The 15,496-nt window shown below is 52.2% G+C and overlaps 1 protein-coding gene across 3 annotated transcripts in view; it reads right to left on the bottom strand.

Moving 5' to 3' along the window:
- MTMR4 (myotubularin related protein 4) overlaps positions 1 to 14,528 on the bottom strand; it is a 28,543-nt gene extending 14,015 nt beyond the window's left edge. The window contains exons 1-15 of one of the 3 annotated variants that reach the window (XM_004041278.5): positions 14,323 to 14,528; positions 13,087 to 13,125; positions 9,361 to 9,450; positions 8,899 to 9,015; positions 7,938 to 8,020; positions 5,184 to 5,344; positions 4,971 to 5,067; positions 4,664 to 4,777; positions 3,643 to 3,839; positions 3,263 to 3,391; positions 1,991 to 2,102; positions 1,298 to 1,493; positions 823 to 1,008; positions 570 to 740; positions 264 to 418 (exon numbers count right to left, since the gene is read on the bottom strand). In XM_004041278.5, the coding sequence (XP_004041326.3) occupies positions 264 to 418; positions 570 to 740; positions 823 to 1,008; positions 1,298 to 1,493; positions 1,991 to 2,102; positions 3,263 to 3,391; positions 3,643 to 3,839; positions 4,664 to 4,777; positions 4,971 to 5,067; positions 5,184 to 5,344; positions 7,938 to 8,020; positions 8,899 to 9,015; positions 9,361 to 9,450; positions 13,087 to 13,089 (1,811 nt within the window). In that variant the 5' untranslated portion in view covers positions 13,090 to 13,125; positions 14,323 to 14,528. Of the gene's footprint in view, positions 1 to 263; positions 419 to 569; positions 741 to 822; positions 1,009 to 1,297; positions 1,494 to 1,990; positions 2,103 to 3,262; positions 3,392 to 3,642; positions 3,840 to 4,663; positions 4,778 to 4,970; positions 5,068 to 5,183; positions 5,345 to 7,937; positions 8,021 to 8,898; positions 9,016 to 9,360; positions 9,451 to 10,870; positions 11,185 to 13,086; positions 13,126 to 13,588; positions 13,712 to 14,322 lie in introns of those variants that run through there. The other 2 variants (XM_055386777.2, XM_019028092.4) reach the window with 2 other exon arrangements.
- Between the last annotated feature and the right edge of the window lie 968 nt (positions 14,529 to 15,496).

The following is a 15,496-nucleotide window of genomic DNA, read 5'->3' as shown; positions in this document are numbered from 1 at the left end:
TACTAAAAATACAAAAAATTGGCTGGGCGTGGTGGTCGGTGCCTGTAATCCAAGCTACTCAGGAGGCTGGGGCAGGAGAATCAGTTGAACCCGGGAAGTGGAGGTTGCAGTGAGCCGAGATTGCACCACTGGCACTCCACCCTGGGCGACAAAGCGAGATTCCGTCTCAAAAAAAAAGAAAGAAAGAGAACATTTAGATGAGATGGGAAACAGTTACTGCCTTCCTAGTGGAGAGAGGAGAAAGGAAGAAGGGCTTTTCTTACCTGTCCAGAGAGCGGCCAGAGAACTCCTGGCTCTGGGCCACTGGGGAAAGGTAAAGATCCATGTTTTCTTCCCCAAGTGTGCATGGAGATGATGCTGGCAGATAAACAGCTGTCCAGAGGTGCAGGGCCCGGACATGACAAACAGGATGCAGGACCTAGGGAAGCAGCCCAATACTAGTGCTTTGTCAAGAGTTCCTTGTCCCTTTTCTTTCCCTAAGCCCTTGACTCTACATTTTCCCTACTGACTCAGCTGCTTCTCCCTATAGGTTTCTAAATAGCACCTATAGGAAAAGGGCTCAGACTCACCATGTCTGAGCTGGGTGTGTAGAGGAAGTTATGAAAGTTTTTATTGCCAGCTCGAAGGAGCGCCCACACAGAGCAGGTCCGCTTGTAGATGTTGCGCTTCTCTCGCTCACAGGGGTTGTTGGCCAGGAAGGTGCCGTAGAGGCAGGAGTATGTGTGTTGCACCAGTTTTACCTAGAAAGCAGAGAGAGCTTGCACCTGGGGGCCTCGGGCTGTCATTCCCCCCATCCCTGTTGTCACAGGGCTTAGGACTTACCAGGAATGCTTCATTAAATTCAAACAGGCAGGGGAACTGCTTAAGCAACTGATGAACAGAATCAAGCCACTGGAGGAACACAGGGCATTGTTCGTTTTGGTCCTCCACATTCTCTTGGTGGCCACAGCGATCTCCAAACTTGTGCCCAAAATCCAGCCAGTCAGACTCCACTAACACTTGGAAGCCCTGCAAAAAAAGAAACTGTTCAAACATAGGGCCTCTCTGGAAATGCTGATGTGCTACTCCCCTGGGAACTGCCCAAAGCAGGAAGCTGGCAGCTTCAAAGAAAAATAGGACTGGACCTAGAAGAGGACTCAAAGCCACCAATTTTCCAAGCCTTTGGGAGTTGGAAAAAAAAGAAAAAAAGAGCCACCAATGTCCTCTACTGAAAGATCCCCAGGACAGATCCAGAGGGCTCAACACCTTCCCTCCTGCCACATTCCTTCTGGTTTTCCCACCGAATTCCTCTCAATACCTCCAACGTCCTGTAATATGGGTCCAGTAATATTTTGGCCAGGGCTACGATCTGCGGTGTGCGGTCCCAGCCATCTGAGCAGTGTACCAGCACAGGCCGGCCTTCCCGGTCTACTGTATTAGCCACCAGCACAGCTGCTTTTAGCATCACCGACAAGTGCTGCAGCCATTTGGTACTCTCCAGTGCCGACAACCAGCTACACAAAAGCAGACATCAAGTCGGTCACAAAGGGTGCTGAGGCCACAACAGTCTCTCCACCATCCACAGCCAGCCCCACCCAACAAAGTCCCCATTGAGAACTGAAACCAAGAGGTACAACCCAGGGCCTTTTGGACAAGAGGTGTCTAGCAGGAAGGTAGGGAAGACAGGACCTACAGCAGATAAAAGCATCTGAAGCTCAAAAGAGGAACTGGGAAGCATCACATGCACACTCAGCCATTTTCTCTCCCCAGTTCTCTGTGTTCTTTGAGTAGAACAACTGATCCAAACGAAAGGAATCCATGTCCTGTGACCACGCCAAAGTGTTGGCTGAGAAGTGGAAGGGTTCTTGGAACTAGCCCACGGCACCCAACTCCACCCAGGCCCTCAGGTCTCCTGCTCTCCAAACTTCTCATCTCCCCATCTAATCTTCCAAGAATAAGAGGTACTGGGTAAGGAATGAGACTGGAAGGAATCCAAGCAGGGAACACCTACTTGCTAGGATCCGGCATCTGGCTACACACAGCCCGGAGGTACTGAAAGCTGTTCCGGATGGCATGGATGTTGGCCATTCCCATGAACACGACCTCACAGTTGGGATAGTACTCTGTAGACATGACAGGAGAGTGGGACATAAAAGCACGTCCTAGGCCGGGCGCGGTGGCTCACACCTGTAATCCCAGCACTTTGGGAGGCTGAAGCGGGTGGATCACCTGAGGTCAGGAGTTCAAGAACAGCCTGACTAACACAGTGAAACCCCGTCTCTACTAAAAATACAAAAATTAGCTGGCCATAGTGGTAGGCACTTGTAATCCCAGCTACTCGGGAGACTGAGGCAGGAGAATCGCTTGAACCTGGGAGATGGAGGTTGCAGTGAGCTGAGATGGCACATTGCACTCCAGCCTGGGCGACAGAGCGAGACTCCATCTCAAAACAAACAAACAAACAAAAAAAGCACGTCCTGGAAACAGGCATCCAGGACAAGAGTGGTCCTGGTGGACAAAGCTTCCCTGGCAGGGCAGAGCACTCCTAGGATAGGAACTAAATACAGTCTTGAAATCTGAATCACACTTGTATCTCTGGAGACTCAGGTGCCATATATTAATAATAGTAACAGTAATGACAAATGATAGTAGTACTTAGAAAGACAATATATAATCAATTCTCAATAAATAGTAGCTGCTCTGTGGCAATAATTTTATATATACAACTTCTTTTTCTTTTTTAAGATAGGGTCTCATGGTCACCCAGGCTAGAGGTGCAGTGGCATGATATCAGCTCACTGCAACCTCTGCGTCCCAGATGCAAGTGATTCTCATGCCTCAGCCTCCCAAGTGGCTGGGATGGGACCACAGGCATGCACCATCATGCCCAGCTAATGGTTTGTATTTTTGACAGAGGCGGGGTTTCACCATGTTGCCCAGGCTGGTCTTAAACTCCTGAGCTCAAGCCATCCGCCTGCCTCTGCCTCCCAAAGTACTGGGATTACAGGCATGAGCCACTGGGCCCAGCCTACATATGCAACTTCTAATCATCCCAACAGTTTTGCAAAGTGTGTAACATCCCCTTCTTATAGAAGAGAAAATAAAGCTTGGACAGATTAAGCAACTTCAGCATAGTCATAGCCATAGCTAGTAGGTAGCAAAGTTGTGATTCCAAGCCAGGTTTGTTTGGGCTCTTTCCACTGTACAAATGGCCCCCAACCCCCTCCTCACCAAAGCCACCCAGAGCACAGGCTGGCTGCAGACACTGGGATAACAGCAATACCTTCACATTCACAGCCTCCACCCTTGGCCCGGTTGGCCACTGCTGCCGTGTAGGATCGCGCATCCAGGATCAGCAGCTTTTGAGGAGCTGCTGTGCTCTCCACTCCAGAGCACGCAGTCAGAGAAGAATCTAAACACACAGCAGGAAGGAGCCCCTGAGTCAGCCAGCCACCCAACCTCTTGCTGGCCCTCTGACACTCCCTCTCAGAAGGCAGAACATGCAACTAGAGACCCCTCACACCCCACAGCTTCTGACAAGGCAGGGACCCCAGCACCCCGTGTGTTGTCATCTTCCCAGGCTCTCACTGGGGACTCCCTGGGAGCCAATGAAGCCAAGGAGGGGGCCTGCTCCCTGGGGGGTTAGCATCATCCACACCTTACCAAAGTCAGCATCACACGCCTCGCTGGTATCATTATTCCCGGTGCTGAGGGAGCCCCCAGTGGCCCTTGTCCCCGGGTCCAGGGCACAGGCTTTAGCAATGGACGTGACCAGGTACTCATCATCAGCATTGCGCCAGCCCCACCAGCTGATCTCTGGCTGGCTGCAGCGGGCGATGGCAGCCCCATTGCGCAAGTGTCTGACAAAACAGAAGAAACCGTAATGCCCTTGGCATTCGAAGCCTCCAGAGGCCTACCTCAGGGGGTTAGACCAAAGTCTCTAGAGCCAGCAGGGGCTACCAACTCATCCAGGCCATAACAGCAACCAAAAGCCCCAACGTCACTAGCAGGCTTCACCGTTTACAAAGCACCATCACACATACTTTCTCAAATGGGCTCTGTATGTCCAAGGTGACCTTGACTCATCAAATCTGCACAGCAACTGCTCCAGGTACAGACACCCAGCAGGAGAACAAGGCCTGGCTGAGCCAAGAATAGGAACAATTCCAAACTTCAGGGTTACTTCCTGTCTCACTCTATTTTAGCTACAATATTCTAGTGCAGGGATCAGCAAACATTTTCAGTAAAAAACCAGACAACAATTTTTGGCCTTGTGGGTCACAACCAGTTTCTGTCATGTATTCTTCTTTGCTTTTTTTAAAAATAGCCCTTTAAAAATGTAAAAACCACTCACAGCTTACAAGCCATTTTATATAATAGGCTATAAGCCAGATTTTGTCTGCAGGCCAGTTTGCCAACCCCTGTACTAATGTGTGTATAAAATAATGTACTATTTTATACACACACACACACACACTCTAAAAAAAAGGGGGGGAATGAATAAACTCCCTAATAGCCTTATTCTTAGGAGAAAAAACTAAGATAGTTTTTGTTTTAAAATTATTTCATACTTCCCCATAGAGTGTCCATTCTCAGTCAACCAGGTTACCCAAAACCTCCAATTTTGACTCTTTCCTTGTTGCATAAGAAATGGCCTCCCTACTTCCCAGCCCCACTGCCTCACCTGTACACAACCACAGGGATCCGCTTCCAGGAGCGGAAGGAAGCCACATTCTCCAGCTCTTTGTCAGTGATCCACACAGGAACCAGCAGCTTCTGGGGGTAACTGGGGCACAATCTGAGAAGAGACCAGGTGGGGGTCACTGCACTGGGTCTAAAACATGTGATGACAGGATCCCTGGGGATGGCTTTGTGGGAAGAGAAACCATGAGCCTTCCTCCCTCTCAGACTCAGAAGCTGTGCCCACCACACTTTATCCAAACACGGAAGTAGTTTGGTGTGGAAGGTGTTTTGGTCCCCAACCCTCTCACTTGTAGTTGCTGTTGATGTGTGAGACTCTCCAGACGTTCTGCAGGTCAAAGCCCATCCTCGCAAGCTCCGCCTCCTGCCGACAACGTATGTGCTCACCTGCAACAGAGCCCCCACGATGGTTAGCTTCCCAGAGCACCAATGTGCAGGAGTGGAGGAGGGGTGAGAACTAAGGGGTAAGAAGCAGCCTCCCAAAGAAAATAGACTGGCCTCACCTGGCTGACATAGGTGAGTGTGCTGGTCCTCCTCGGTCAGCCCCAGGCACCAGGCATGGTAGGCAAAGGCAAAGAGGTCTTCAGGCTTGGCAGGTCTTGCTGTGGCTCGGCTTAGCCGTGAGAGCCACTCTTGGCACTGCTTAAAAGTGGAGAAGTGGCACCTGCCAGGCAAGAAGCCACAGGCCTAGGTGAGGCAAAATGCAGTTGTGCCATGGGGCTATCAGGGCCAAAAACACAGCCACAGGAAGGCTGTGAGGAGAGAAGGCTGCAAAGCAAGAGGTAAAGCAGTGGGGACCCAGGGTGGGGGGACGAGGGACACTGGCCAACACCCAACAGAAGTTGTCTCTTGTGATAATTCTCTTCCCAAGAACTCCTGTGTTTGAGGCATACTTATCCTCTCGAATGGGGCGCTACTGTTTCTCGTATCAAATCTAAATGCTACCATGTGGCCCTGAACGTCTGCACTCCTTGTCCCTACCCTAATGGACCAGTGTTATCTCCCATGACTCCCTAACTCAAACCTTCTGCTTCAGGCGGGAAGTTCTGCTCACATCCTTCCCATCTCCTTGGTTTATCTTCTGCTTGATAATGTCTCCTCTCTGCCTAGCCACATCCTACTGATGCTTTGAAGATAGTTTCAGTCTCACCTCTTCCTTGAAGCCTTCCCAGCCTACTCTATTCCAGAAACTCCTTCCTCTCTTGATTCTTAATGTGCTTGGAATATATATATACCTTTTTTTTTTTTTTTTTTTTGAGAGAGGGTCTTGCTCTTGCTCTGTCACCCAGGCTGGAGTGTAGTGGCACGATCACAGCTCCCTGCAGCCTCGACCTCCTGGGCTCAGGCAATCCTCACAACTCAGTCCCCTGAGTAGCTGAGACCATAATTGTGCACCACCACGTCTGGCTAACTTTTTAAATTCTTCATAGAGACAGGGTCTCTCTATGTTGTCCAGGCTGATCTTGAACTCCTGGGCTCAAGCGATCCTCCTCCCTTGGCCTCCCAAAGTACTAGGATTACAGGTATGTGCCACTGTGCCTGGCCTGCTTGGAGTACTAAGCAACACATTTTCCCATAGCATATTGCCACATGTTAAATCTTCTTCCAGCAGCTAGAGTTTAGCCTCCTTGAAGGGAAGGGCAATGTGAATGCTCCTTCTGAATGCCCCACAGACCTGAGCACATGGTAGGCTCTAAAGTAGGTATCCTTTTAATAAACCTTGGAGTCATCCAGATTCCTCTTTCTTTCATTTCAAATCTGTCAGCAAATCTTCTCATCTCCATCTTCAAAATACACCCAGAATCTGACTGCTTCTCACCGCTTTGGCTGCTACCACCTCAGTCAGGCCACCATGATCTCTCATCTGGATAACTGCAATAGCTTCCTAACTAGTCTCCCAGTTTTTGCTTTTGCTCTTGCCCCCATTCTCTTTCATCAGTCTCAATATAGCAGCCAGTGTGATTCTATGAAACATTAATCAGATCACATCACTCCTTTGCTCAAAATCCTCCACTGGTTTCTCAGTTCCCTCAAAGTAAAAGCAAGTCTTCATGACAGCCAAAGTGTCTGACACCCGGCTTTGTTCTCAGGTCATATAACCCACTACCCTCACCCACACGTGCTCTACTCCAACCACACCAGCCTCCCTGCCAGTCTCCCAATATGCAGGCACACACCCACCTCAGGGCCTTTGCACTTGCCGTTCTCTGTCTCTGGCACACTCTTCCCCCAAATACCCACATGGCCACTTTCTTCAAGTCTTGACTCGACTGCCACCTTTTCGGTGCAGCTTCTCTGATCACTTTCATTTGTTTTTTTGAGACAGGGTCTCACTCTGTCATCCAGGCTGGAGTGCAGTGGTGTAATCACAGCTCACTGCAGCCTCGACTTCTCAGGCTCAAGAGGTCCTCCTATCTCAGCCTCTTGAGTAGCTGGGACTACAGGCATGCATCACCACGCCTGGCTAATTTTTTATATTTTTAGTAGAGATGGGGTCTCACTCTGTTGCTCAAGCTGATCTTGAACTCCTAAGCTGAAGCGATCTCCCCACGCATTACCACACCTGGCTAATTTTTTCTATTTTTAGTAGAGATGGGGTCTTGCTATGTTGCCCAGGCTGATCTTGAACTCCTAAGCTGAAGGGATCTTCCCACCTTGGCCACCCGAAGTGCTGGTATTACAGGCGTGAACCACCGTGCCCAGCCTGATTGTTTTACAATCTTCACCCTCATAGCACTCCATATTCCCTTTCCCTGCTTTATTTTTTTCCTTTACACTTACTATCATTTCACAAATTTTACTTATTACTTACGGTTGGTATCTCCTCATTGGAATGTAAGCTCTCTGAGGTGGCAAAATTTTGTCTATTTGTTCCCTGCTGTATCCCCAGGGCTTAAAACAGGCTGGCATTGAGTAGGGTACTCAATACATGTATATCAAATGAATAAATAAATAAACCAACAATAATGTGAGTGCTCTGTGCCAGATATTGTCCTCGGTGCTTTCATACACATACACATTATCTCACCTAATCCTTACGATGACTCCATGAACTAGGCATTACCCCCATTTTTTCAGGTCAAGATCCTATGGGTCAGTAAACTGACCTCCCACCCCAGAACATGGTCTTCACCTTTTCTTCCAACTGGGGAAAGTGAGGCAGGATCTTTCCTCTCTTGCACCAGAGAAACCCTGCAGCACAGAGAACTGGACAAGACTAGGGCCAGGGGACCTGAGTGAGGCTCCGTTGTTCTCACCTCACCACTTTGGAGTCCTTGCAGGAAATGTGCAACTGGAACATATCACGGCTCTCCACACTGTCAATCATCCGGAGGGGGACCTGTAGAGGAAGGGCAAACTCAAGCTCAGACTCCCCACTGGGTACCACTCCTCACCCTCACCCTAGCATAGGCACTAATGTATCAATAGCAGGAAGGAAACCAACATTTACTGAGGGTCTGTTAAGCACCTGGTAACTGTACGGAGTCCTCTGCATATGTGATCCCAATTAATGATCCCAATAACGTTGCACAGCAGGTGCTTTCAGCCCATATTACGAGGAGAAAAATCAAGCCTCAGTTAGGTGACTTGACCAAGGTCACCCAGCTGGTGAGTGGCAACGCAGGAAAAGAGCCCAGGTTTGCCTGATTCCAAAGCCTGTGTTCTTCCAACAATGCCACTGTGCTCCTTAGAAGGGCCAGTAATAGAATAATGGAAAGAGAGAAGAGGAGAAAGGAGAAAGAGCCAGAAACAGAGCTAGGAAAATGAGGCAGGAAAACATGAGGTCAGAGAGAAACAGAAGGGATCCCCAACTTTTTTTTTTTATTTTTTTGAGAGGTAGTCTCACTCTGTCACCCAAGCTGGACAGCAGTGGCACAATCTCGGCTCACTGCAACCTCCACCTCCCAGGTTCAAGTGATTCCCATACCTCAGCCTCCCGAGTAGGTGGGATTACAGGTGCGCACCACCAAGCCCGACTAATTTTTGTATTGTTAGTAGAGACACAGTTTCACCATGTTGGCCAGGCTGGTCTCGAACTCCTGACCTCAAGTGATCCACCCGCCTCGGCCTCCCAAAGTGCTGGGATTACAGGCGTGAGCCACTGCGCCCGGCCTCCAACTTTTTTAATGACATGATCAAGGACAGCCTTGGAACAATCCCACCTTGAACTTCATAGGGATTCTAGCTTAGGGGTAGGAGAACAATACAGAAACTCACGTTGATGACAGAGTCCTTGAATTTGATATGCAGCCGGTAGTTAGAGATGGCAATGAGGGCATCGGCTGCCCGGCCCAGGAACTCTACTCCCTCACCCTGCAGTACTGTGAAGGGGACCTGTCAAGGGGCAGAGAAACCTTCAGTCCAGAAGTGAGTGACCACCTTATCCTCTTCTACAGCCCCTGATCTGTGGGATCCCCTCTGGAAAAGGTGGGCCAAGGCAGGAGAGGAGAGTTCTCTCCACGGTAACAGCACCAGGCAACAGCTGTACAGGAAAGCTGCCTTTCCTTCCCTGCGGCCAAAGGCTCCAGGATGCGCAGACAAACCCTCCTCCTCCAGAAACCAGGGAACAGGAAGCCAGAGCTCTGGTACCAGATGCCCTTGAGGATTTTTGGGAGAAGGGAGGGTGTTTTTTAACTGGGCAGGGAGCCCCATCTATCCTGGCCCCCAACTCCTCCTTACCTGAAGATTCTCTTCCTCCTTCACTAGTTCCTTGGGGGGGAACAGATCCTTGGCTTGGATGTACTCCAGGCTGGGGGGGCCCTCCTCACCCTGTAGGAAGGCCACAGTCCTAAGTCACCAACCTCCACTTAGCCCATCAGGCTCATTCTGCTCCCCTCCCCACCAAGAAATCCACAGATACCCACACACACACACCTCTAAAGGTTCTGGTCACCAGAGAAGGGAAAAGAGATCTGACTTGGTTGGAGACAGGGAAGGGTGAAATGGAGAGGGTATCAGCCTATTAAGCCTAAGGAAAGAGTGAGGCCCCAGGAGGAATTGGGAATCTGCACTCTTCAAAGAGGGACTCTCCTATAGAACCAACATTTCAAAAATGGAGGAGAGAAAACTAAGGAAAAGAAAGACTCTTTCCCTTAGACCCGCATAAGGGTAAGGCAGGAGTGGGGATGGGAAAGTGCTGTCCTGAGGAAAAGGAGCCAGGTATGGCAGCTGGTTTCAGAGAGAAGGGAAATCAGGCGCCTACAGCCACTGAAGCTTCAATCTGGTGGGTGAAGGAGACAAAGAGGAGTGGGTGGGGGGATTCAGTCCCACGCCTCTAGAGGGCCTTCACCGATGCTTTCAAAAGGAAGACGTGTTTGAGAGCTGGGCTTATCTTCTTGTTAGACCCACACTGCTGACAAGCCCCCATTACCTGCCAAGTAACCTGCTCTGCCTGCTAATCAGAGGGGAATTCCTGAGGAATACCCACAGCAAGCAAAAGGAACTCCCCTCCCAACCACCAGGGAGGGGACCCGAGGGGATCCACGCACCTGGGAGGAGCCAGGAGACCCAAGGACAGCCAGGGGAGAGAGAGAGAGGAGGCCTGGCAGACACCCACGGGGAAGGTGGGGGGACAGCTGAGAGGACAGATGGGGGAAGCTGGGAAGGAGCATCAGCCAGAGCGGGAGGAGGGGAGGACCGGGAATGATGCAGAGGTACGGAACCCTGCAGAGGCAGGGAAGATGGAGAAGAGAGGCTGCCTGGGGGACAGTCAAGGAGAAAAGGCTGGCATGCCAGGTGAGGGATGGAATGGTGGAAGAGGGAAGGGACTGGAGCCCCAAGCCAGCTCAAAGACATCCCGTGCTCCCCGACCAACCTCCTAACATCCCATTCAGCCTACTAGCCACATCCCACATCCCCAAGCAAGGATTCAGCGGGTGGGACCAAGAGGGAGAGGCGGAGGTAAAGGGATGTACCCCTGCAGGGCGGGGCCTAGAGATCTGCAGTCAAGGGCAGTGGCTGCGGGGCCAGGATGGACCACAGAATTTCCATTCCTGGCCTTCGACCATCTCCGGCACCCAAAGATTGAAGCAAGTCCAAGAAATAAAAGGGTTAACCCACCTTCCCTGCCCCCCAAACGTTCGGGGCCGGGCCAGGGGCCTCGGGAAGGGGGATGGGCTGAAATCGAGGGCTGACCCTGGGCGGGGCTGCGGGTGCCTTCTAGGCCCCCAAAGGCAGGGTGGGCACTTACGAAGCAGCTAAGCATGGAGCAGGAGACGCGGGCGGTCAGGCTCATGGTCGCGGGCGGTCTGGGCCAGCGCACATGTCCCCGGAGCCGCTGCGCTGCCCGCCAGCCCCGGGCGCCCGCCGCATCCCGGCTGCGGGGCTCGCCAGGTGCAGCCGCGGCGGCCAAGAGGCTAGGGCGCTGGTGGCTGGGCCTCCGCGCGGCTCCCGCGCGCCTCTCCCCTCCTCTCCACAATGGAGCGGGCCCAGCTCCGCCCTCCCGCACGAGTGCAGAAGGGAGGGGAGCCAGGCGAGGGGAGAGCCCGGGACAGCGGCGGGAAGGCGGAGGCAGAGGCGGGGCGGCTCCGCGGGCCCCGCCCACAAGCGCAGCCTCCTCCCTCCCCGCGGACCCTGGGCCTCGTAGGAGGGCGTACCCTACTCCAGGGACCTTTAGGAGCTTTCAGGAATCTGGGCTACGGGACCGCCCACATCTTCTCATTTCCCTTCTTCCAAGGTGAGCCACCCCATGCCCTCTTACAAACCCATCACCGCGCCCCCTCCCCTAAGTTCCCCCGACGCCTGCTCTGGATCCCAAGGTGGAGCTCACCTACCCGCACCCCATTTGCTTCCTCCTTTCCCTCCAAAACCACTACCCACCATGCCCCTGCCCATCAGGGTCCTTCAATCCCGTGACTTCGTTAAACCTTTCTTTCCCCTTAGAATGGTGCCAGGTTAGTCATTCCACGCCCTGGAAAGGGAAATGAGCTTTTTATTCCAACGCCCCTACCCAACCCTACTCCTTCAGCTCCATCTCTCCCTTGTTTCACATTCTGATCCCTGGGTAAGAAAGTCCTTCTTGGAGGAGAAAGGATTTCTTAGTCTGGGAAAGTGAAGAGCTAGAAGTATCGACCACAGAAGCTATACAAAAAAACGAAACTTGAAACCCAGGAGCAGCGGAGTAGAGAGAGTTGGGTAGAGGGCCAAGGAATAAGGACCAGGAATAAGGGGCTCAAAATGTCACCAAGAGTCACAGAGGGAGCTGGCTGGAACCCCAAACTTCCTGCACCTTGTAACTTTCAGACACCAGGGCTTTTGTCTTGTTTGGGGGAGAAGGGAGTAATAAAAGAAAACCTGACATTTTATTAAGCATCTACAATGAGCCAGGCAGTTTCTAACATTATCTCAGTAAAACTTTTCAAGCCCCAAGAAGTAAACCTTATCCTGTCTTACTGGTGAGACTCAAGCTTAGAGAGAAAGTGTGTAATTTAACTAAGTGGTGGTGCTAGGATTTGAAATTAGATGAAGCTGACTGTGAAGCCCATGCCCTTTTCAGGGTAGCCCAGAAGAGAAAAAGAGGAGCTATCTGTTGGTGGGGGCCAAAACCAGCAGGCTTTCTGAGAAGAGACTGAACCAATAGTGCACACACCAAATCCACATGTCTATGGAAGGAAGGGAGGGAAGGAGGAAATCCTCTCATCTACTGAATTCTTTAACCTGCCCCTAAGCACAAGGGACACCTAAAAGAAACCGAAGAGATACTACCAGGTTAAGGGCCTGGTCTGGGCCAGGGCCTACAGCTCTCTAGGCCTTTCCCATCTCACTGCCTCCTCCTAGCTCTCAGGAGTTAAGGGCTTCCCTGGACTTGGGGTGAGAGAAGGGCTGTTACAGTTAATGGAAAATTAATAGGATCATTGTAAACCACCTCTGGTGATATTCTGGGCACCCTGAAGATGCTATCCTGATAGATATTCAATCAGCTGTCACCTGTAGTGGCTTAACAGCAGCACCCTGGAACTAGAGAAGCCCCACAGTTTTGGTGGAGTCACTCCTGATATAGCATCCACAATATTCAAAGGACCCACCAGAAGTCCAAAGATCTTGAGATAAAGAAGGCCCAGCTTTTCAGACCAGAACACAGAGATTCTACCGGGGACCCAAGAAAAGCAAGAAGAGGGCTGTTATGAAGGGTTAATAGAACCAGTGGTGGGTAGGGAGTAGGAGGAAAGTGTGGGGCCTAGCACATGCAGAAAATGATTTCTAGAAGCTTCCAGTCCCAGTGCTGTATACTGGCTGATGTTTTGCAATCTAAAGAAACCCTAATTTATCTCCAGGGCAGATGAACATGTTTAGGAGCTGAACAGGGTAGCCTGGAGCTCAAAGTCTAGGACAGGTGGGGCAGCTTCACAGAGAAAGACACATGGATTACAGAAAACACAATGGCCTGAGGAAAGACAGGGTACTCACCATTCTACCGTGGCAAGGGTCCTGGCTGCCTGCTTCTCACTGTAAGGAGACAGAGGAACATAAAAGTAAAGGACCCCATTAACATTACCATAGAATCAACAAATGACACACATCTACCCCTGACCTTCTCTACAACTCTTATTCTTCTCCCTCACAGAGACTCCAGTCTCTCCACAAGTCACCATGCCAGAGAGAGGCAATGGGAGCTACATGGGGAGAAAGCAACAAGTGATCCTGCAGGGCATGAAGTCAGCCACGAAGTTCTGAAACAGGAATGAGTGTCATCCAAGATTATTCGGCAGAATTCAGGAGTCCTGATTTCCAGACGCAGAGGGAGAACACTTCTTTCTCAGGGAGCAGAACTGCCAACTATGAAGAGACACAGGCTGCCCAACTGGGGCTCATTTTAGGCCCTGACTCTTGGGGTGAAGTGGCAGTAGTTGAAGGAGCATGAATCCACAGGAATGTTTTGCCAGTCTTTGAGTCTGGGAGTAGTACCCACCTGATCTGTTTACTGGGGGCAGAGTCCAGAGTGGGACAAGAGGGAGGGGACCACAACCTGTGATCAGAGGGCAGCAGGGCTGCACAGGTCCTGCTGAGTGTATTTGACACCAAGTGGGGTGGAGGTTATGGAGAGGAGGCCACACAACAGGGACAGAATCAGGCCAATCCAGGCCTTGGAGTCAGCATCTGTCCAATGAGCCCAAGTAACAGGGATTTCAGGATAGGGCTTCCTAGGCTCACTTAGGGAGCCAGGCCTAGGTTTCACTGACACTTTCCTTCATGCCTGCTTTCCTCAGGCAGTGCAGCAGAGCCCTGCGGGAGGCTGCGGGGATAAAAGCCTCCATCTGCGGTACTGCCCACCTCCCTGTTCACAGTATCCTCTCCCTAGGCCATTCTCCCTCATGGGGGAACCGGCAAGAGGCAAGCCAGAGGTGCTGCCTCACCGCCCACTGGCAGCAGCCCCAGGGAAGGAAGGGAGGGAAGGAGGGACAAGGATCAGGCCTGGGAGGCCCAGGGTTTTCAGACCTAGGGGATCTGGTCCCAGGGGGCGGGCCAGGTTGGCAGGGGAGCCCAGGTGCCCAGGTTCTAGGGGCGGAGCCTAAAGACTGGGAGGCGGAGCCCCAAATGACAGAAGGCGGGACTCAGGAAAGCCGATGGGGGCCAGGGCGGAGCCGGGCAAGACGCAGTCGTTGCGGTTCCCAGGCTTGCAGTGCAGGGGGCACGGTGACTCACCCAGGCGGCGTCCGCCCGACCCTCTGAGGCCGCGCTCTTGCCACTTCCGTCTCCCGCAGCTGCTGAGGCCGCGCAGTCCCGACCCCACCACGGTGCCCCTCTCCTGAACCAATCATATCTCTAGCCTGTACCCGCCCTGGCCAATGGCCACGCCAAGTCCCGCCCTGCCCCCCATCACGCAGCCACCGCCCTCACTCTCGACCCCACTCATTGGTCGAGTCGGGCAAACGCCCTCCCAGCCTTTAGCCAATCGGATGCCTAAAGACGAGACTATACCTGGAGGAAGGAGGCGCGGCGCCGGAGGGGAGACGCGACCAATGGGAAATCACAGCGCGTCCTTGCGGCAGCCAATAGGAGAGCAGTAAAGAGGGGGCTGCTGGCCACTGCTCTGGGGACCGGAAGTGGAGGCGGCTCGTCGCCTACTGGTAGCGCAATTAGAGGCGGGCATTGTAGGTTACATGCCTAAAGCCACTTCCGGTGATGGCCCCGCCCGGGAGGTACTTCTGAAACAGGTCCCCAGTGGCACCTCAGTTTATCCATTCCCGTTTTGGTTTCGCAGGTGTCATCCGGTCCCAACGCCAGAATAGGAGAAAAACCTGCAGGCTAAGAGAGAAGGGAGGGCTGGGCCTGAGGTTCAGTCTTGGTCATCTCCGACTGGCGGCGCTAGGATTTCCCCCTTCCTGTGTCTTGATGGGTTCCTCCAACACTCACTTTGTATCGATAAACGACCCTGCAGTTCTTCACGACCTGCATTGCGCTGGCAGTCCTGAGTGAAGAACTCTCCTCTCATCCCAGAGATGGGAAACCTGGATCTGAGACTGCCAGCTAGCTGCGGCCTCCTAGTCTGTAAAGCGAGGGGAGACCAGGACGCTCCCAAGGACCCGGCTTATCGCCCCTCCCTTTCCTTCCCGGGGACACAGAACAGACCACAAGACGGAGGGTGGCCGCTGGAGGTCGCCGTGGCCCCGCGATACCACCAACCGACACAAATGGAGAACAGTTGATTCAGATTCAGCTGATAGTCTCAGGTCTGGAGCGGGCCTGAGCGCTTTAATTAGCCCGGGGCTAATGTCCTCACCCATCTTTGTTTATAGAACATTGAAACTTCAGTACTGTTGGTAAGTTCCAGGAAGACAGGAACTTCGCACTACTTGAACTCCAGGGTCTAGAACAG

Source organism: Gorilla gorilla, chromosome 4, assembly GCF_029281585.2.
Source record: "Gorilla gorilla gorilla isolate KB3781 chromosome 4, NHGRI_mGorGor1-v2.1_pri, whole genome shotgun sequence".
NCBI classification, from domain to species: Eukaryota; Metazoa; Chordata; class Mammalia; order Primates; family Hominidae; genus Gorilla; species Gorilla gorilla.
This window is presented reverse-complemented; position numbering and strand designations above follow the sequence as displayed.